Below are 22,282 nucleotides of genomic sequence, written 5' to 3'. Positions count from 1 at the left end.
GCATTGGTTGCGCTATCTGGTTAGTGCATTATTTGTACAAATCACGAGATCACAAGAGTCACGAATTTCTCTGAACATGAATTATTGGGACAATTGCACCTATCACTTTATCGCACCATGCAATATGGACTGAATTTGTCATGCAGTTATGCTGTTCATGTTCTGTTTTTTATGCTTGTTCATATTTAATTTCAAAAGCGCTGCATATTTATTATTTTTTCATGTTTCTATCTGGGTCCCAAGGTTACCTTTTATGCTAGCTGCTTCACTTATGTACTCCCAGCGCTCTATTACCTACTTATACATTAGATATAAGGTACCTATCTTTCCGCATCCCCTCCAGCACTCTGGTGTATTTTCCCCACTCATCCTGTGTTCCACGTTCGGTGCAATGTGCCATCTCGTTAAACATTTATAATTTACCTCCACCTCTCTCATGCTTATGTTCTCGTGTGTTAATCTATATATTTTCCTTTGTTTATCTTCATCTAACTCTATTTCCAGATCTCTTTCCCATTTTGCTATATACATTGGCTTTGTGTGTGTGCCTAACTCAGTGAGAATCTTATATACTTTAGCCGTGCCCCGTTTCCCATCTCCTCGTGAATCCAACAACCTCTCAAACAAATTCCAGTCCTTTCTCATTCTCAAAGGTTTCGGAGGGTTTCTTACAAAGTGTTTTAACTTGTTGCCGACCGCAGATAGCCGAATGACGGCTGCACTGCGGCCGGCCAGTTCTGAGTGGACGTCATATGACGTCCTCCCAGAACACGCTCTCCTGCGCGCCCCAGGGGGCGCGCAGCCGGCGATCTCCGTGATCGCTGTGTCCTACGGACAGAGCTGATCACGTGATGTGGTAAAAGGCCAATCACAGCGGCCTTTTACCACGTGATCAGCGGTGTCCAATGACACGCTGATCAGAGGGAAATGCAAGTGCCGGTTCTCGGCTGCACTTTCCTCACGCTGTCAGATCGTGAGGAAAGTACTGCCGAGAACCGGCAGTTGTCAGAGCGAGGATCGGCACCGATCATCAGGGCACTGATGATCAGTGCCCTGATGATCGGTACCCAGCAGTGGCACCCGCAAGTTCCGCCCACCTGTGCCCAGCAGTGCGCCCACTAGCTCCGCCCACCTGTGCCCAGCAGATCACCCACCTGTGCCCAGCAGTGCACCCACCTGTGCCCAGCAGTGCACCCACCTGTGCCACTCTGCAGTGTCACACACCTGTGCCCAGAAGTGCCACCTACCTGTGCCCAGCAGTGCCACCCACCTGTGCCCACCAGTGCCACCCACCTGTGCCCACCAGTGCCACCCACCTGTGCCCACCCACCAGTGCTGCCCACCAGTGCCACCCACCAGTGCAGCCCAGCAGTGCTGCCAGTCAGTGCCACCAGTCAGTGTCCAGCGGTTGTGCCAGTCAGTGCCGCCAGTCAGTGCCCAGCAGTGATGCCAGTCAGTGCCGTCTATCAGTACCCATCATCAGTGTCACCTATCAGTGCCGCCTATCAGTGCTGCATATTAGTGCCGCCTATCCGTGACACCTCATTAGTGCTGTCTATCAGTGCCGCCTATCCGTGCCACCTCATTAGTACTGCCTATCAGTGCCCTTTAGTGCTGCCTATCAGTGCCCATCAGTGCCGCCTATCAGTGCCCATCAGTGCTGCCTCATCAACGCACATCAGTGAAGGAGAAAAATTACCTGTTTGAAAAATTTTATAATAGAAACAAAGAAACTTTTTTTTTTTTTCAAATTTTTTGCATTTTTTTATTTATAGCGCAAAAAGTAAAGTGCCCAGTGGCGATTAAATACCACCAAAAGAAATCTCTATTTGTGAGAAAAAAATGATCAAAATTTCATATGGGTACAATGTTGCATGACCGCGCAATGGTCAATCAAAGTGCGGCAGCGCTGAAAGCTGAAAATTGGCCTGGTAAATAAGGGGGTATAAGTGCCTGGTAGGCAAGTGGTTAATTGGTGATATCTCCACTCGTCTATTTTAATAAAAAGTTCCCTTTTATCTTTTTCCAAATCCTTAAGTGTTCTTAATTCCTGTCCATCCATAATATCTCTCAATTGAATATCCTCTTTTTTTAACCATTTTCCTATACTCTCCTCCCTACCTGGAGGGAAATAGTCCATGTTCCTAAGTGATATTAGTTGTGATTTAAATCCCATTTCATAAATTTGTGAAATTTATCCCAAACCTTTAAAACATTCAATGTAAAAACACTCGTGGTATCTTTTAAACCTCTATATTTTGCTGGTGCCCATATAGTTTTACTCAAGGTAGTTCCACTTAATTCATTCTCAATCTTAACCCACCTTTTCCCCTCTGGGTTATGTGTCCAGTCATACATTCTCGCTAGAACTACTGCTCTATAGTACCTCTTGATATCTGGCACTCCCAATCCTCCCTTCTCCTTATTTCTGCTCAGCAAGTCATATGATATTCTAGATTTTTTTTTTTTTCCATATATATCTTGTTAACATCTTTTTTTTTACTTTAAAAAATACCTCCGGGATTTTAACTGGGATCATCTGAAATTTATACAGGATTTTAGGTACAATTACCATTTTTATCAGATTTATACGCCCTATCCAAGACGGGTTGCCTCTTCCCAATTTCCTTAATTCCTCCTTAATCTCATTTAAGAGTGGGATATAATTTAATTTGTACAAGTTCATATACGAAACAGATAATTTAACCCCTAAATACTTTATCTCTCTATTTTTCCATATAAAAGGGAATTCTTTTAGTATTTTTTCTTTTTCGCTATTTGGAAGATTTACGTTTAAAATGTCAGTTTTTGTTGGGTTGATTTTTAGGTTTGATTACTCCCCATAATCCTTTAAGCTCTTCATTAAATTCAGGAGAGTTATCCTAGGATTTCCCACATAGAACAACAGGTCATCCGCAAAGGCTGCCACTTTATGTTCATCTCCTCCTATCTGCACCCCTGTTATATCTATATTCTTCCTAATTGTTGCCAGTAAAGGTTCCAATGACAGTACATACAGCAATGGGGACAGTGGACATCCCTGTCTAATTACATTTGACATTCCTATAGTTTCCAACCTCTCCCCATTAACCATAATAACCGCGGAAGGTTCTCAGTACAGCTTTCCTATCCACTCTCTCATTCTTGCTCCCAATCCTAAAGTCTCCAGAGTATCCATCATAAAGCTCCAGTTTACTCTATCAAATGCCTTTTCAGCATCGATCGAAAGCACCACTACCGGAGTTTTCCCATTCCTAGCCTTCTGGATAAGCAACAGAGTTCTCAGCCCGTTGTCTCTACCCTCCCTCCCTGGAACAAATCCCACCTGGTCCGCTTGGATCCATTCTGGCATTAGATCTTTTAGTCTATTTGCTAGAACCTTTGCATATAACTTAGTGTCGATGTTCAGAAGTGATATCGGTCTCTAGCTAGAGCATTGAGAAGCATCCTTCCCCTCCTTTTGGATTAGTACCACATGGGCCTGTAATGATTCCTGTGTCATCTCCATCTCTCCTCCCAGGGCATTCATATATTTCTCCATTTTAGGTAGTAACAAGTCACTGTATTTTTTATAGTACCTCACTGTATAACCATCTGGGCCTGGGCTTTTCCCCTTTATGGTACTTTTTAATGCACTTTTTATTTCTTCCTGTGTAATTTCCATATCTAGGGAATTCAAATGATCCTCACTTAGCTTCGGTAGTCCTGCGTTCTTTAAATATACCCTTCTTTTTTCTCTACTCTCTTTTCCACTTATATTTACTGGATCTTGGAAGGCAATATTATACAGCTTACTATAGTATTCTTTGAACACTTTAGTGATCTCTTTGGTGGAATAAACCATTTCTCCTTTAGGGTTTCTTATTTTTTCTATATAGTTCCTATTTTTCTTTTCCCTCAAGGCTCTCATTAGATATTTTCCTGGTCTATCTCCCCATCTATACCTCTCACTTGCAACTTTGTTAAAAACTCTTCTCTTCTCCTCCTCCATCACTAACCCTAGTTCTTCTTTCTTTTTTACTACCTTCTGTTTTATCTCTTCTGTTCTTTTATTTTTATGTATCTGCTCCAAATCACTTATTTCTTTTAACAGCCCAGTAAGTTTCTCTCTTCTTTCCCTTTTCTTTTTTGTCCCAGACGCAATCAATATACCTCCTATGTAGGCCTTGTGGGACTCCCACACTGTAGCCACCGACACTTCACTTGTCTCATTCTCCCAAAAAGATCTTTCGATTTCTTCTCTAATTTTCTGATCAACCTCCTGGTCCAAAAGAAGAGCCTCATTCAACTTCCATCCAATCCCTCTGGTCGAACATCTCCCCCACCTCACTTTCAATGTAACAGGGGCATGGTCAGAGAGAGACGTCGCTTCTATTTCTATTTTATCCACCATTTCTATGAGTTGATGGTCTACCAATATGTAGTCCAATCTGGAATACATCCCGTGGGCATTAGAGAAGTAGGTATAATCTCTCTCTTTTCCATGTATCACTCTCCAAATATCCACCAATTGACACTCATGTATCACCCCCTTCAAAATTTTCAGAGCTCTACTTCTCTCTCGCTGCACAGAAGAGGTCGTGTCCATTTGTGGGTCCATACACAAATTCAAATCCCCCACCACTATCAAAAGTCCCTCCTTAAAGGCCATCAGTTTTCTCAAGACTCCCTTCAGATATACCTCTGGTCTCTTACTTGGGCAATAAATATTCGCAATTGTACATTTCTGTTCTTGTAATCTACCCTTCAAAAATAAAAATCTTCCCTCCGGATCTATTTCTCTCTCTTCAATCTCCAACCTTATGTTTTTTGCAAACCCTATTGCTACTCCCTTAGCTCTCTTAATCGGGGAATCAGCATAGAACCATGTTGGGTAATTTCTCGAGTACAACTTTACATTTGACTTGATCTCTAGGTGAGTCTCCTGCAAAAAAACCACCGAAGCCTCTCTATGCTGCAGCTCCTTGAATAATTTAAATCTCTTCCCAGGACAGTTCAATCCTTTTACATTATATGTTATAAATACGTCTCGTATCGCTATTTTTTTCCTCCTTCTATTGTGCAGAGTATTGTCCCTAAAACCCCCCCTAACCCTCTCATCTTTCTGACCATATCCCTCCCCCTCTCTCCCGCTGATCCCCTCCCCCCCTCCCCCCTCCCTCTCCATCTACCCTCCCCCCCCCCCACTTTTTAGGCCTTCAATTTGCCTATCAATCATTTGTGGAGATAATACCACCTTTGATTTTTTTAAACCTTGGGGTTGATCTCCTCCCATGTACGGCTTTCCCACCCTCCAACCACCCCCGATTTCCCTCGTTTTCTTTATTTCTTTTAACTTTAACGGTGCGATTGAAAGAGAAAGAGAGAAGTATATATAAAAAAAAAAAAACACACGTTATCCCCTCTAACTCCTCCCTACCTCCCCCCTGCCTACTGTCTGACATTCCTCTTTTCCCCCAATGCCTATTTCTACCTCTGTTTCCCACCCAGTAATCCTTATTCTTTGCAATTCCAGTCTATCGCAGAAGTCTCTTAAGTCCTCGGGAAATCTCAAATATGCTGTAACACCGTTCTTCCATCCGATTAAACACTCTGGGTTACCCCATCTATATTGTACATTCCGTATTCTCATCTGCTCTAATAGGGGTTTCAAGGCTCTCCTTCTCCACAATGTCTCGTACGATAAGTCCGCAAAAATCTGAATATTTATATCTCCATACTTAATAGTTGTTCTTCCTTTAGTCCTTCTCCAAATCTCTTCCTTATCTCCATATTTATGCAACTGAACAATCACATCTCTTGGTTTTTCCTTCTCGTTACCTTGGTGAAACTTTCCTGTTCTATATACTCCATCCAATTTAATTACCTCTATTTCAGGTCTGTCCATAATGGAGTTTAACATTTTACAGACTATTTCTTGCAGTTCTCCCCCTTTCAGGATTGCTGGGATTCCTCTTATCCTCAAGTTGCTTCTCCTATTCCTGTTCTCTTGTACTTCTATTTTATACAGCAATTGTTTTTGTGTATTCCTCATCATAGCGGACCTTTTTTCTAAGTCTGAAATGAATTGGGTATGTTTATTAATTTTTCCCTCCATTTCTTCCATTCTCATTAGCAGGTGCCCTAGATCCTGTCGTATATTTGTCATTTCTTGCTTCAAAGTTTTCTCCAGATCTTTAAACATTTCGGCCATCTCTCTTTTATTCGGCATTTGTAAATCTTTTTCAAGATCTTTCCTCTCTGGATTTTCTATCAACTGTTGACTGCTACTATTCAGGCCCAATGACATTCTGGGGCTATTTTCCAAGCTGGTTTCCATTTCCCCTTTTTCATTTCCACTATAGGCCCTTTCTGGAGTCACATTCCCCTGGGAAGTATATTTTTTAATTGTACCCGTCTGGGACCCTTTAAGCCCGCTTCCTTTAGCGCTTTTAGTCTTCATATCTTCTGTGCAGGCTATACTCTTTAACCAGAGGGCAACTTTGGGCTGTATATTGGGGTATTGGTATTAGTCAGATCTCTATCAATTTAACACTTCTTTTCTTTTCTCACTTCTCTTCTAGGGCCACTTAACAATTTCTCTTTCCCTCTTCTTTCTTTTTTCACTTTCCAGATCCCCTGGGAATCCCCCTTCTCTCTTTTATAGGCAATTTAAAGTCATTCCCCACAGTCCAGAACACTTATACAATTACATGTGGCTTCTTCACTCACCCTCCTTCACTCACTCACCAAGTGAGTCGACCCAAATCCACTGCCGTCCGCTTGTTACTCCTGGCTTGTGTCTCTGGGGGATTCCTACAGGGTCTCCTGTGGCCTATGGGTATGTGTCCTGTTTTTTTTTTTTGCTCTACTGTGCAGCAGGTTTAGGGATTGGTCCGGCGTCTCCTCTCTCCTGTCAGGGAACCGGCTTCTGTCAGGGAACCGGCCGGCATCTCTGCTTCCCAGAGCTCCTTTGCGGCCACCAGCGTGCTCACACCGCACTGCTCCGTTTCCCCGGCAACCCGACAGCTGATCTCGGGTCTCCGCAGCGTGATCACCTCCCGGAGCTCCGTGCCCGCTCTCGCTCTCCTCTCCCTTTACTGTGCCGGTTTCTCCCCCTTTGGAGACCTCCTCATTCAGGTAGGGCTCCGCACTTCAAATCATGAGGGTTCTTGGGGTGGTCAGCTCGGAAGGTTATCGGAGAGCACTCACATCGTGCTCTCTGACGCCGCCATGTTTAGGCTCCGCCCACTCAGACTTCCACTTTAGAGCAGTTTTCTGCTTTGGATAAGTAGGGTTGATTTACTAAAGGCAAATGGGCTGTTCACTTGCAAGGGAATTTGCCCTAGAGCTAAGTGAATGTTATATCATTTTACTTTGCAAAGAGTTACATTTTTGCTTGAACATGATTGATGATGAAAGTCAGCAGTCACCTCATTAGCTAAGCTCTAGTATTATTCTCTTTTAAAATGCAGCTTTATTTCCAAAATGAACAGGATAATGCCTTTAGTTAATCAACCCCCATAGACACTTGAACATCCGTGCTGTCTTTTGCAATGTAATATGCTTTATGCTTCTTGCTCAGGTTCCCATGCCTGAACAGATGGAAGTGGTTGGCACATTGAACATCTCCATAGAAAATGCAGGGCAAACTATAGTGAAAAGCAGTAACGTTCTGGTGAAGAAGATGAAATCCAGCCTCTTGGTTCAATCAGACAAGGCCGTGTACAAGCCGGGACAAACTGGTAATTGCTTAGTCTATAAAGAGCTCTGCTGGCAAATTATAAATTCATATTTGTTTTTGAAAAGCAATGTTAGGCAATAAGTAAAATCAAACAGAAAGAGTACCATTTAGGAAATACTGGAAGTCACCTAACTACAAACTACACATTATAAAGTTAATAAAGGTACTGTAAAGAAAACAATCACTTTCAAGATGTAGGCTGCCCATACCAAAATAATAGGGCTTTTTTTTTCTATGTCCCCCTGGAACTAATCGTAAATACCTGCTGACTTTGCCATTGGACATTTAGTCCTCATGCACTCTGGACGTTTTTACAGCTGCTGTTCTTGGCTTTTGACGTTTTTTTTCTACAGCTAGTTAACCCTCACCGGCATGTTATCCTATGTGTCCATGCACACATAGACTGTAATCAACATTTTTTGGCTGTAAAAAACCCCCAGACTAGTGGGTTTCTAGAGGATCTTTTTAGCTGTAGAAAGGGTCTAACGCTGAAAAACGCAGCAAAACACGGTAAAACGCCGCAAACTGGTGTTTTTGGACTTTTTTTGACAAAATTATTTATATTTGCCCAAACATGGCAAAATGCTGCTAAACGCTAATGCAAAAATGCTAAAAGAAACCCTCAAAAACTCACGTTTTTAACTTGACTTTACACAGCTAATGTTACCAGCATTATCAAAATGTTCAGTGTGCATGAGGACTTTATATGCCTTTAAATGCCTGTTTTACACTCTGAAAGGAAAAAACCTAGAGTCTTTAGATGGAGGACTTGAGCTCCACCTTTAAAGTTCAGGTGGCTAGACGATTTCTGCAATTTTTCCATTGTTTTTTAATATTGAGCTTACAGCTTTCAGAGTTTGTTAAAGACCCCCTCCAAACCATACATTTTCTAAAAGAATAGGGCCAGTAGAATATATAGAAGGTGCTACTTTTTATTTAGGCTCTGTGATATTTGTGCAAATGTTAATCAAATCAATACTTTTGCTAAAAATACACTAAAATCATTATTAGTGGACACAAACACAGGAAAAAACACACAATTCAGCTGAAAAACCCCTCTAAATATAAAATCTACAACTGTATTGAGTTAACCCCTTGGCGCCGGCGTTCAGCAAGAGGTTAATAAATAACAAATATTTGTAAATCTTAAATTGTGCCTTTTTTGCGAAATGGTAAAAATCAAAGATACTCAAAACTGTTTTGAAGCAATTTATTTAAAAAATCTGGAGGTCATAATTTTTTTGAATTTTAAAATTTTTTGAAAGCACATGACCCATAGAATGAAAAAATTTGCTACTGATTATTTTTGGCCCCGCGATATTTGCGCAAATGTTTATGAAATTACCATTTTCAGTAAAAAAAAATGCACTAAAATCATTTTACACTAAACTAAAAGTTTACAATAATTTATTGATGAATGAACATAGGAGTGATCGGTACTGATTGCTCACTGTGTTCATTCACAAAGGGGTTGGTAAACATGCTATGTTTACCAGTCACCCCCCGCTCTACACTCTGATACTGATCTCCCACCCCAGCAGCTTATGCAACAGGTGGGAGAAGGGTAAGCTACCCAGCGCTGCTGCAGGGATTGGGGGTTTGCTGGGGTTCGGTGCTGCTGGGGGGGCATTCCAGGTTGGAGAGCCATGGGGGGAATAAATGTGGTGCATTTTATGTCCCCTGAGGCTCCTCTGCTGTAACTGAAGCCAGCAAGAGGGGGAGGAGGGAAGCCTGTGAGTAGTGCTGCAGGGAAGGAGAAACAGGGGATGGGTGATGGTGGGGACAAAATGGGGAGGTCAGAGAAACTGGGGGGATCTATTTGCAGAGTTAAATCCCCTGTGGCTCCCCTACAGCATCCAAATCTGGAGGGAGAGGACAGGAATAGAAGCCCGCAACTGCATGGGAGATACAGGGCAGCAGTGTCGGGGGGGGGGGTCACATTTTAGGCAAATATCTGTAATCAGTGGATTTTGAGCCACTTATCACAGCTATTGGATCTGCTGAACAGTTTGGCTATAGGTTCATGGTTATTGAAGTGACCATGAGCTTATTAAAAAAGTAGGAATACCACATCACTGAGGCGTACTCACCTGACCAGCTGGAAGCAGTTCTGTAGGTCAGTATGCCGTACCGACCTGGCAGTGAAAGGGTTAAAGCCTAACCCCATGCTTTATCTTTCATACTTTTGTTATTGTAGTAAATGTTGAGATTTGGCACTAGAGGCAGAAAAGATCATTCACTGCAATGACTCTTTCTAAGGCCTTATGCACACTGCTGCCCCCAAACGTGAGTTCAGGAGCTTTTGCCATTTTTTTGATTTTGCCAAAGCCCCTGAACTCAACTCAATAAAAGCCTATGGAGTTTATTTACTATTATTTACTACTATACAGCAGTGCAGGCACACATAGGCTTTTACCAGAGTTTAGGAGCAGTAGAGTTTAGGGGGCAATTAAATGTTCCTCTACTGAACGCAGTAGAATCATATTCAGGAGAAGACCGTTTTGGCCCAAAACGCCGAACTCAGCAAAAGCACATGTAAATGCGCCTAAATGTTAGCCTTGTTTAGCACTTAGGCATTTACTCATTTCAATGACTACTCTGGCCAATTAAATTAATAGACACCTGAAAGCTAAAAATGGGAAAACACGGTACTGCATTTGCATGCGTTTTTGCCATGTTTAGCATTTTTCTGCTGCCAGGAAAGCTAACGTCTAGAGGCGTTCCAGTGTACATGGACACCTAACTACTGAACATCTATTAAGATATCAGCCACAAGAAGATGCATTGTTTTTATTGAATTTATCAACTTGTAGATTTGCAGACTTTGTGAAGATCTAAGATTCATACATAATGTAGATACATAGAAATATTTAGTACGTTAATATAAAGAAAAAACTTTAATATTGGAAAGGAAGCATAAAAATGATATATTATATCATCTTTTGCAGTAAAGTTCAGAATTCTGTCTATAAATGAAGATCTTCAACCCAGAGACATTGTGGTAAGTGAGTAAGGTTTTTTTTTTTAATTCTTCCGAGAAATATTAGCAACTGGCATTTTAAAGTGAACCTGTATGTAGAAGAAAATGGGAAAAATAACTGACAGCAGAAGCAGCCATCACCTCTTGCTGAAACTAGTTTCATAAACACAGGCCCAAATTACACAGGACTGCATAACATTATGCTGGGAAAGGTGTCTTCATCAAATTTCAACAATAAGTGATGTCCTACCCTAAGGCAACTCTTCCTGTAACCCGAACACTAACCATTATGAGCTTCATAGGATTTCAGAGCTTCTGTTTTTTTTCCAGACACTGCATTCCCCAATACTTTCAGGTGTCTTATGTCATAAGTCCATTATATTGTGAAGTGTGCTTATACTTAATGTTCTGCAAAGTCAGAATTTATTTGGGACATCTTGAGGCTATGAAGATGCACATTGAACATAATCTCTACTGTCGACGCAACTGCTGTTGCCAATGGTTCATTATTATGAGTTTCTACTACAGATGTACTTTAAAAAGGCCCTGTTGCCACCTGCTACTCTGAAACCTACAGACAAGCAAGGAATCTGTATTAGAAGTACTTATTGATACCCTCCTGGCTGTAATGATTTTAATACATTCTGCATAGCCATATTTATATGGAAATATTCATTATTGCAATGTGTCACATCCTCAAAATGCTCAATACAAAAGAAAACACTTGTGGAAGGGACGTTATAGGCACAAACAATAATGAAGCAACACACACTCACAAAGGTACAGTATAATATGTATTACAAATATTATACAAAATTGTTTAACAAAGTCCATAGAGTATTCACTACCTCATAAGGGTCTGGCCTTAATTAAATATCTCTGGCCGCCGATATGGAAGAAAAATATATTTAAAAAATATTCTTCCCAAATATACTGGCATATATTTGAAATACTAAAATTTTGGCCGTATTCAATATATTTCAAAAATAAATATATATGTATGTATATATATGTATATATACTGTATGTTGAAATGCGTTATTAAAACATATATGAAAAATATTTTTAAAAATACATTTCAAATATACTGTATGTCTTAAAAAATACAAATCTACATCTTTGGAATGTATTTACAAATATATGTAAAAATATATGTTAAAATGACTTTTATATGTTAAAACAAATCTGAAGAATATATTTAAAAAATATATTTTTAAAAATGTATATTTTTTAAATATATTCTTTAGATTCAAATATATTGAATATGGCCAAAATTGTAGTATTTCAAATATATGGCAATATATTTGGGAAGAATATTTTTAAAATATATTTCAAATATATTTTTCTTCCATGTGGGCGTGTGGTCTACACAGTATTCACATAAAACGTCTAATTATAATGTACCATTACAATGTCAGCCGCTTAGATTTATCTTAATGTGTTTTTGTAAAACAATTTTGTATAATAAAATTTGTATAATATTTTTATTCTGTACCTTTGTGAGTGTGTGTTGCTTCATTATTGTTTGTGCCTGCACAAATGTTTTTTTTTGGTATTGTGCATTCTGCATATATACAGTTGCAAGAAAAAGTATGTGAACCCCTTGGGATTACGTGGAGTTTTGCATGAATTGGGCATAAAATGTGCTCTGAATGTCATCTAAGTCACAACAATAGAAGAACACAGTCTGCTGAACATAATACTACACAAACATTAGATGTTGCCATGGTTTAATTGCATATAACATGTAAACATTCACAGTGCAGGGAGGAAAAAGTATGTGAGGCCCTAGCTTAATGACTTCTCCCAGAGCTAATTGGAGCCAGGAGTGAGCCAACCTTGACTCCAATCAGTGTGATGATATTGGATGTGTTGCTGACAGCTGTCCTGCCCTTAAAAAACACACATCTGTTTTGGGTTTACTGGTTTGAAGAAGCACTGTCTAATGTGAACCATGCCTCGCAGAAAAGAGCTCTCAGAAGACCTACAATCAAGAATAGTTGACTTGCATGAAGCTGGAAAAGGTTACAAAAGTATCTCCAAAAGCCTTGATGTTCATGTGTCCACAGTAAGACAGACTGTCTACAAATGAAGAAAGTTTAGCACTGTTGCTACTCTCCCTAGGCGTGGTCGTCCTGTAAAAATGACTGCAAGAGCACAGCGCAGAATGCTGCATGAGGTAAAGAAGAATCCCACAGTGTCAGCTAAAGACCTACAGAAATCTCTGGCACATGCTAACATTTTTGTTGACACATCTACAATAAGGAAAACATTAAACAAGAATGGAGTACATAGAAGGACACCACGGAGGAAGCCATTGCTGTCCAAAAAGAATATTGCAGCACGTTTGAAGTTTGCAAAAGAGCACCTGGATGTTCCACAGCACTGCTGGCAAAATATACTGTGGACAGATGAAACCAAGATTGAGTTGTTTGGGAAGAACACACAACACTATGTGTGGAGAAAAAAAAGGCACAGCACACCAACATCAACACCTCATCCCCACTGTAAAACATGGCGGAGGGAGCATCATGGTTTGGGGCTGCTTTGCTGCCTCAGGGCCTGGATGGATTGTTGTCATTGATGGAAAAATTAATTCCAGAGTTTATCAAGACATTTTGCAGGAAAACGTACAACCATCTGTCCACCAACTGAAGCTCTGCAGAGGATGGGTGATGCAACAGGACAATGACCCAAAGCATACAAGTAATTCAACAAAACAATGGCTGCAACAGCACAGAATATGCCTTCTGGAGTGGCCCAGTCAGAGTCCTGATCTCAACCCAATTGAAATGCTGTGGCATGACCTTAAGAGAGCGATTCACACCAGACATCCCAAGAATATTGCTACGCTGAAACAGTTTTGTGAAGAGGAGTGGTCCAAAATGACTCCAGATCGTTGTGCAGGTCCGATCTGCAACTACAGGAAATGTTTGGTTGAGGTTATTGCTGCCAAAGGAGGGTCAACCAGTTATTAAGTCCAAAGGTTCACATACTTTTTCCTCCCTGCACTGTGAATGTTTACATGTTATGTGCAATTAAACCATGGCAACATCTAATGTTTGTGTAGTACTATGTTCAGCAGACTGTGTTCTTCTATTGTTGTGACTTAGATGACGTTCAGAGCACATTTTATGCCCAATTCATGCAAAACTCCACGTAATCCCAAGGGGTTCACATACTGTTTCTTGCAACTGTATCTTTGTGGAAATCATAGTGCAAAATTGACACTTCCAGGAGTTTCGGGTAGAGAGCCTTTAAGGTTAACCACATTGCCACTTTCCCAACCCCTGCATCACCACAGTGTTTAATCACTTCCTGACACCCTATAGTAGAACTATTGGTACAGGGTGACAGGGCTGCGCAAAATCACTTATATAAGCATGATTTTGCATTTCCGGATAGGGGGCGCGCACACCGCTCCACCCGGCCGCCCTACCCAAGTCGTCATTGGCGGCTACAGCTGTCCTGGCCAGAGATTCCCCACCGACACCTGGCGATCGCCAAGGAACACTGACAGGGGAGAGGTCTGTATGTAAACAACATTATTCACCTTAAGGTCATAGCAGAGGAAAAGGGACAAGTGTCTTCACAGAAAGACCTGCGAAAATGTGTAATAGACTCCCTCAAGAGTTGGTTCTGGCCAGCTCAGTAGATTGCTTTAAAAAGGCCTGGATTCTTTCTTGGATACACAGAATATAACTGGATACTAACATTTATAGGTAAAATTGATCCAGGGAATATCCAATTGTCTCTCTGGGGATCAGGAAGGAATCTTTTTCCCTGCAGGAGCAAATTGGATCATGCTTTGCTGGGTTTTTTTTGCCTTCCTCTGGATCAACTGTGGGTATAGGAATATTATTATTATTATACAGTATTTATATAGCGCCAAAAAGTTTGCTCAGCGCTGTACAAAGTAGTGGGGGACAGAACATGAGACAATACAGTAACAAAACAATCCACGAGGGGTTCAAGGGCCCTGCTCTTTCGAGCTACAATCTAGAAGGGAGGGGATAGTGGCACAGGAGGAAGTGGCTGTGGGGGATGGAGTGGTTGCAGGAGTGGAGGAGATCGGCTGTTAGGTGAGGGTGGGGTAGGCTTCCCTGAAGAGATGGGTTTTCAGGGTGCGCCTGAAGGTGAGAAGGGTATGTGACAGTCTGATGGATTGGGGTAGTGAGTTCCAGAGGATGGGGGAAGTCCTGGAGAAGTCCTGCAGTCGGGCGTGGGAGGAGGGGACCAGGGAGCTAGAAAGTAGGAGGTCTTGTGAGGAGCGAAGAGTGCGGGTTGGGTGGTAGATTGAAGATGTAGGTGAGGGAGTGTAAGATGGAGGAGGAGGGTGACCGGAGGAGTTGTGTGGGGACAGGGTCAAGGGGGCAAGTGGTGAGGTGGGCTTCTGTGAAGATCTTAGTGACCTCTTCGGTGGTAGCAGGGCTGAAGGAGTGGAGTGTTGGGGAGGCTTTAGTGTGCGGGATGTGGGGTCAGGGCGATTGTGAGGTCAGAGGAGGGGAGAGTTGCGGGGGTTATATTGGGAGGGAGGCTAGGTGGGAAGGTAGATTGAGCATTGGCGATGTCCCTACGGATTGCGTCGATCTTGTTTTGGAAGTGGTTGGCAATCTCGTGGGCGGTGAGTGTGGTGCTGGGTGGAGGGGGGGGGGGGGAGAGTAGAGAGTTGAAAGTAGAGAAGAGACGGCGAGGATTGGAGGAGAGGGAATTGTTGAGGGTTACGAAGCAGGCTTGTTTGGCGGCGTGGAGGGAGGAGGTGTAGGTGAGGAAGGCGGATTTGTAAAGGGTGTACTCTTGAGAGGATCTGGTTTTGCGCCATAATCGCTCCAGCGCGCGACTGCGTCGTTTAAGATTTTTGGTGCGGTCATTCTGCCAGGGTTGAAGCGGTTGGGGTCTAATGCTGCGTGTGGTTAGGGGTGCTAGGGAGTCTAAGGTAGCTGACAGTGAGTTGTTATACACAGTAGTGGCCAGGTCAGGGCAGGGCAGTGGAAGGATACTGTCATACAGACAATCAGCTGCGGAGTGGAGAGGGGCCGGGTTCAGGTTGCGGAGGTTACGGCTGGTGATGGTTTGACATTTGTGGGGGAGGTGTTTGAGGACGGGAAGACGGAGAACGTAATGAGGCTGTGGTCAGAGAGAGGGAAAGGGGTGTTAGTGAGGTTGTAGACGGAGCAGAGATGAGAAAAAACGAGGTCCAGGGTGTTCCCGTCGGTGTGGTTGGAGGACTGTGTGCACTGTGTGAGTGCAAAAGAAGAGGTTAAGTGGAAGAGCTGGGATGAAGCCGGGTTGTTGACATTGATAGGGATATTGAAGTCTCCAAGGATGATGGTGGGTAGCTCAGAGGAGAGGAAGAAGGGAAGCCAAGCGGAGAAATCGTCAAGGAAGCGGGATACGGGTCCAGGAGGCCGATAGATTACTGCAATCCTGAGATGGGTGGGAGAGAATAGCCGGATGCAGTGGACCTCAGAGGAGGAGAAGGACAGAGAGGGGGGGTTTGGGAGGACCTGGAAGGTGCTCAGCGGTGACAAGAGCATGCCGACCCCACCACCTCCACGACCGTTCGGTCTGGGTGAATGGATCCAGACGAGACCTCTATAAGAGAGTGCCGCAGGGGAGGCAGAGTCAGTGGCTTGGATCCAGGTTTCGGTGACCACTAGGAGGTTGAGGAAGTGGGAGATAAAGAGGTCATGGATGGCGGTAAGCTTGTTGCAGACCGATCGGGCGTTCAGGAGTGCACACGAGAATGGAGGGGTGGATGTGGGGAGCAGGGGTATAGGTATTAGGTTGAGGGTTTTGCGGCAGTTTGTGGGAGTAGGAGGGTGCCTAGTGGGTGAGTGAGGTGGTGGGGGACCAGGGTTCGGGGAGAAGAAGAAGGGTAAGAAAGGTGGCATGGGAGCGGGATGTGCAGGAGCATCTAAGTCTGTTAGTGGTGGCGTGTGGGTCGGTGGGAGAGTGGAGTATTAGGAGGAGGTGGTGAGAACCATAGTGGGGAGATGGAAGCAGTGAGGGAGCGAAGTATAGTTGTTTTGGGGGAGTAGGGGGGTAGAGAGAGGAGATTTTGGGAATGGAGGAGAGAAGTATTTATTTTTATGGTTGCACTAGATGGACCTTTGTCTTTTTTCAGCCAGGCTAACTACGTAACTATATTAGAATCAGTTAGAAAAACGTTTGTAATTGAGTGAACATTGTCTTAATCTTGAGTCAAAACATTTATAAATAGATCCATAGGACTTATTTACATACATTTAGAAAATCACTTTAAAATGACAAAAAAATTAAACAGTTTAAAATTGAATTACTGAAAAACATTTTCTTGAATATTACAACCATGAAATCAGTTACCATTAAAAGCTAATGTATATGCAAATTAAAATTTGTAATATTTTCAAAATTTTGAATATCTTTCTTTTGTCTTTCTTTTTTAGCTTCCAGTTGTAGAACTGCAGGTAAACATTTGTAATGTATTTTAAGTATTTCATTCTGTTACATTGAAGTTATTTCCTAGTTTGTGCTTGCTCATTTTCCAAGAAACCTTGCATTTGATGTAGTCAGTACAATTGTTCTTTACCTTCTCAATGTTTGTGTCAGAGCTGCATAGTCCTAGTTGTTTGTAAAAGGTGCAATAACCAACATGGTTACATGGTTACCCACAACAACCAATACTAAATCAGCTTAAAGCAATTACATTCTTTTAAGTTAAATGTCATGGTCCTTTAATACCATTTATTCAATGTCAGTGAGGCATCTTTAGCACACAAATGAAAAAAAAAAGATGACCCCCCCCCTTCCCCAAATAACGCTTATAATATAATAACATATACTACATATGTAATTTGTATGGGGAATCCCACAAACCAGGATGGAATTTCTGTAGGATGATCTAATTGCAGGAAGGTGACTATTACTGCTGCATCATCCTTGAAAATGCCAAAAATTAACCAAAACAGGGGGGTAATTAGCATCAGTCACTTATCATCTCTTTGTGCAAGGCATAGTGACAGCCAGTTTGTTTGTAAACCATTCTAGTTTGATTACTATTATGTGATCTCAGAACTGTAAACCATGTTGATTTGTTCCAGTATGGTAGTGTGAGGCCAAGAGCAATCAGGACAGCATGGTCTTAGAACTGGGAGTTTTAAATAGAATGTAAATTAACATCCTCTCACCACAATGCACCATTTCTGTTAATCTAGAGATTGCCATTACGAAGCATTTAAAGTAACCCATGTCTCCTTTTAAGGACCCTGAAAAGAATCGTGTTGGTCAGTGGCTGAACGTAAGCCTCAGTCAAGGAATGGCTGAGCTCTCCTTTCCACTCTCCTCTGAGCCTCCACTGGGAGAATACTCCATCCGGGTGAAGGATACAGTTCATACCATCTCTGTGGAGGAATATGGTGAGAATTGTTCCTACAACTCTGTGTATACAGTATTACTATTGGGTTATGTCATTTATCTTTAGAGATCAGTGGATTATTAAAACCTTCCTTCGCTGGTGATTCTAAAGTTTGACAATCTCAAACCAGAGTCAAATCTCAGCCCTGTAAATCTCAAATATACTAGATGGGCTATTAAGCATTTTAAAAGCTTTCTTTGTATGGAAGTATGCTGTATTGTAATTTTAATGTATGTTACTAAAAATGAGGACGTTATAATACGGGCAAGAAATGTTTAATTCATAAAGAAATGAGAGGCTACCAAAATAAGCGAGAAATATGTATGTTAAAAACAAATGTGGGTCTTCCAACAAAAGCAAGAATTATTTATGTCATAAAGGAATCATTGACTTTCAATACAAGCAATAAACAGTTATGTTGTAAAGAAATGAGGGACTTCAAACGTAAGCAAGAAATATTTATGTTATAAAGAAATGATAGTGGTTGTAAGAGGCTGAAGGTTTTTTACCTTCATGCATTCTATGCATGAAGATAAAAAAAAACCTTCTGTGTGCTGCTCCCTCTTCAGCCCCCTCCAATACTTAACTGAACCCAATTTGGATCCAGCAATGTGCACGGGAGCAGCAGTCCTCTTGGTTCTCTTCCTCCTTATTGGCTCAGACACAGCAATGGGAGCCATTGGCTCTTGCTGCTGTCAATCAGAGCCAGTGAGGAGGTGGGGCTAAGCCCTGCTCTGTGTGTCAAAGGACACACAGGGTGGGCCTAGGATGTGAGCACATATGAGTGTTCCCATAGCAACTGGTTTTCTATGGAGGCATTCAGCAGCGGGGGGGGGGCAGGAGTGCTGTCGAGGGACCAGAGAAGTGGAGGACTCGGGCTTCTCTGTGCAAAACCACTGCACAGAGCAGGTAAGTATGATATGTCTTTTATTTCTAAAAATAGAAATTGAGCTGTTAACCACTTCCCATCCGGCCCATGTACATAAACGTCCAGACGGGAGCAGTGCAGGAGCGGGTTGCTGTTCATAAACGGCACCCGCATTTTTAAGCTGTGCGTGCTACCTGGGACACCAATCGCTGTATGGGACCTCTGCGTGAGGTCCCGATCATGTGATCACTGATTGGCCAATCACTTTTTTTCAAAATTTTTGGACAGTTTCATTTATATAGCAAAAAAAATATAAATTCCAGTGGTGAATAAATATCATCAAAATAAAGTTTTATCTGTCTCAAAAAAATGCTAAAAAATTCATATGTGTACAGTATTGCATGAGTGCGCAATTGTCATTCAAAGTGTGATAGAGCTGAAAGCTGAAAATTGGCCTGGACATAGGGGGTAAAAGTGTCCGGACTTGAAGTCATTAATATAACTTGAAGGACTTCCAACACAAGCAAGAAAAATGTACGTCATGAAGAAATGAGGGACTTCTAAGGCTACGTTCACACTAGCCTTGTTTGCAAGCTGCAGACAGGCGTTTGGGAAGCATTTTTACCACTTCCCAAACACTTGAGAAAATTCTGCATATTGCAGCACATGGTGCTGTTCACACGGGAGCGTTAGCGTGTCTGCCAACATCACAACACATTTCCAAAACACACTAAACTGTGGTACCATGAATTGCTCATTATCCACAAATATCAGTGTAAAGCTTGTTCTACCACTTTGACTCACATTGTAATTTGCACATATTGGGTTGCTCACCTATAGACATAACCAACGTTTATTAAATCTTTCTCCACAGTTCTTTCGAAGCTTAAAGTTACCCTTCAGTTCCCCAAGGTTGTAATCCTTAACCGTGAACAGTTTCCACTTCGCATATGTGGAAGGTGAGTCTGAACTCCAATAAAGTGAATGAACAATGCACAGACACCACCAAATTCTGGTTATTGCAAATCTTGCTAAGTTACTGGAGGGAAGAGAACATATGACATGATATTCCCCAAATAATGCTTCATCAATAATAACACTTTGTAGAAATATGTTATGTCTTTTAGATACACTTATGGGAAGCCAGCTCAAGGCAACTATACAGTCACTGTGTGCCAAAAGCATCATGTATACTGGTGGAGACGAACGGGAAAACCCAAACCTGATATCTGTGCTACATTCAGTGGAAAGGTACGTGCAATGGAATGGCAGTTAGATCAGAAATGAGCAATGAATACCAAACTGAGGAGCCTCCTCACAATTTTAAAGAGAGTCTGTCAAGCATATTATTATTATTATTATTATTATTATACAATATTTATAAAGCGCCGATAGTTCACTCAGTGCTGTACATTACAAAGAGGGACAGAACATGTGACAGAACAATACCAGTACAATGCAAAACATGAGGGGATTGAGGGCCCTGCTCTTTCGAGCTTATAATCTAGAAGGGACGGGATAGTGGCACAGGAGGAGATAGCTGTGGGGGATGGAGTGGTAGGAAGAATGGAGGAGGTCGGTCAAGTTAGCAGGGGGGTATGCTTCCCTGAAGAGATGGGTTTTCAGGGTGCGCCTAAAGGAGAGGAGAGTAGGTGATAATCTGATGGGTTGGGGAAGGGAGTTCCAGAGGATGGGTGACACCCTGGAGAAGTCCTGGAGGCGGGCATGGGAGGAGAAGACCAGGGAACTAGAGAGAAGGAGGTCTTGTGAGGAGCGGAGTGTGCGTGCTGGGCGGTACTTGGATATTAGGTCAGTGATGTAGTTCGGGGCAGTATGGTGGACAGCTTTGTACGTCAGTGTTAGGATTTTAAATTTGATCCGTTGCGCAATCGGAAGCCAGTGGAGGGATTGGCAGAGGGGGGTGGCGGAAACGGAGCGGTTGGAAAGGTGAATGAGTCTGGCAGCCGTATTCAGGATCGACTGAATAGCCAGCGGCAAGGCAGGCCAGTGAGGAGGGAGTTGCAGTAGTCGAGTCGTGATATGATGAGGGAGTGGATGAGCTGTTTAGTGGTTTCTGGGGTTAGGAACGTGCGGATTTTGGCGATGTTGCGGAGGTGGAGTCTGCACGAGTTTGTTAAAGATTGGACTTGGGGCTGGAAGGATAGGTTGGAGTCCAGAATGACACCAAGTACTCTGGCCTGCAGGGCGGGTTTGATATTGGCGTTGTTGGATGTGATGGAGATGTCAATGGGGGGTGGGGTTCGGGCTGGGGGGAAGACAAGAAACTCGGTTTTGGAGAGGTTCAGTTTAAGGAAGTGGAGTGACATCCAATCTGATATGTCGCTCAGTAGGTGTGTGATTCGGGCAGAGACCGAGGGGATGAGGTGGGGGGTTGAGAGATAGATTTGTGTGTCATCGGCATAGAGGCGGTAGTTGAAGCTGTGAGAGTGTATGAGTTGGCCAAGGGAGGAGGTGTAGATGGAGAAGAGAAGGGGCCCAAGGACAGAGCCTTGAGGGACCCCAACAGAGAGGGGGAGTGAGGGGGAGGTGGTAGCATTATAGGTAACGCTGAAAGAGCGTTGTGACAGGTAGGATAAGAGCCAGGAGAGAGCAGAATCTCTGAGGCCGAGGGAGTGTAGTATTTTGAGGAGGAGGGGGTGGTCAACTGTGTCGAAGGCCGCAGAGAGGTCAAGGAGTAGGAGCACTGAATAGTGGCCATTAGCTTTGGCGGTTAGAAGGTTGTTGGAGAGTTTGAGTAAGGCGGTTTCGGTGGAGTGTAGGGGACAGAAGCCAGACTGTAGGGGATCGAGGAGGTTGTTGTCGTTGAGGTGAGAGCATAGGCGGGTGTAGACGAGGCGCTCGAGGAGTTTAGATGTAAGTGGGAGCAGGGAGATGGGTCTGAGGTTGTTCGGGTCATTGGGGTCCAGGGAGGGCTTTTTAAGTATGGGGGTGATGTGTGCATGCTTCAGTGGGGAGGGGAAAGTGCCGGAGGAGAGGACTCCGTCTCCCACTCCAAATAAACTCCAAACAAACTATAAATCATTTGAAAGTGTCAATATGCTGCAGAAAAACGTTTGTTTGAGCTCAGAATTTACTATACATTATGACAAACTTTTCTAAGGATAGTCATAGACATCTGGCATCTCTATCTGCAAACTCATCTTTACAGAAAACAGTGGATTTTATCTGAACAATTTTTTTTTCTCCTCCCTTTTTCATGTGCATCTCTATATTGTACTTTTACTAGCTACTGGCTATACACTAGTAGACTTTCAAATGTAAATTTGTCCTAAAATTCATACAAAAATATGTACA

The 22,282-nt window shown here is 42.6% G+C and overlaps 1 protein-coding gene across 1 annotated transcript in view; it reads left to right on the top strand.

Moving 5' to 3' along the window:
- The window catches only part of LOC149449766 (alpha-2-macroglobulin-like), a 157,077-nt gene that overhangs the window by 24,749 nt on the left and 110,046 nt on the right, over positions 1 to 22,282 (top strand). Inside the window, exons 3-8 of the mRNA XM_089692753.1 lie at positions 7,565 to 7,724; positions 10,672 to 10,724; positions 17,132 to 17,152; positions 17,947 to 18,100; positions 19,842 to 19,926; positions 20,095 to 20,218. Of these exons, the coding sequence (XP_089548879.1) occupies positions 7,565 to 7,724; positions 10,672 to 10,724; positions 17,132 to 17,152; positions 17,947 to 18,100; positions 19,842 to 19,926; positions 20,095 to 20,218 (597 nt within the window). The remainder of the gene's footprint in view (positions 1 to 7,564; positions 7,725 to 10,671; positions 10,725 to 17,131; positions 17,153 to 17,946; positions 18,101 to 19,841; positions 19,927 to 20,094; positions 20,219 to 22,282) is intronic.

The sequence above is a fragment of the Staurois parvus genome, unplaced genomic scaffold, assembly GCF_062004578.1.
Source record: "Staurois parvus isolate SC_StPar_1 unplaced genomic scaffold, SC_StPar_1.0 ptg000604l, whole genome shotgun sequence".
NCBI lineage: Eukaryota > Metazoa > Chordata > Amphibia > Anura > Ranidae > Staurois > Staurois parvus.
This window is presented reverse-complemented; position numbering and strand designations above follow the sequence as displayed.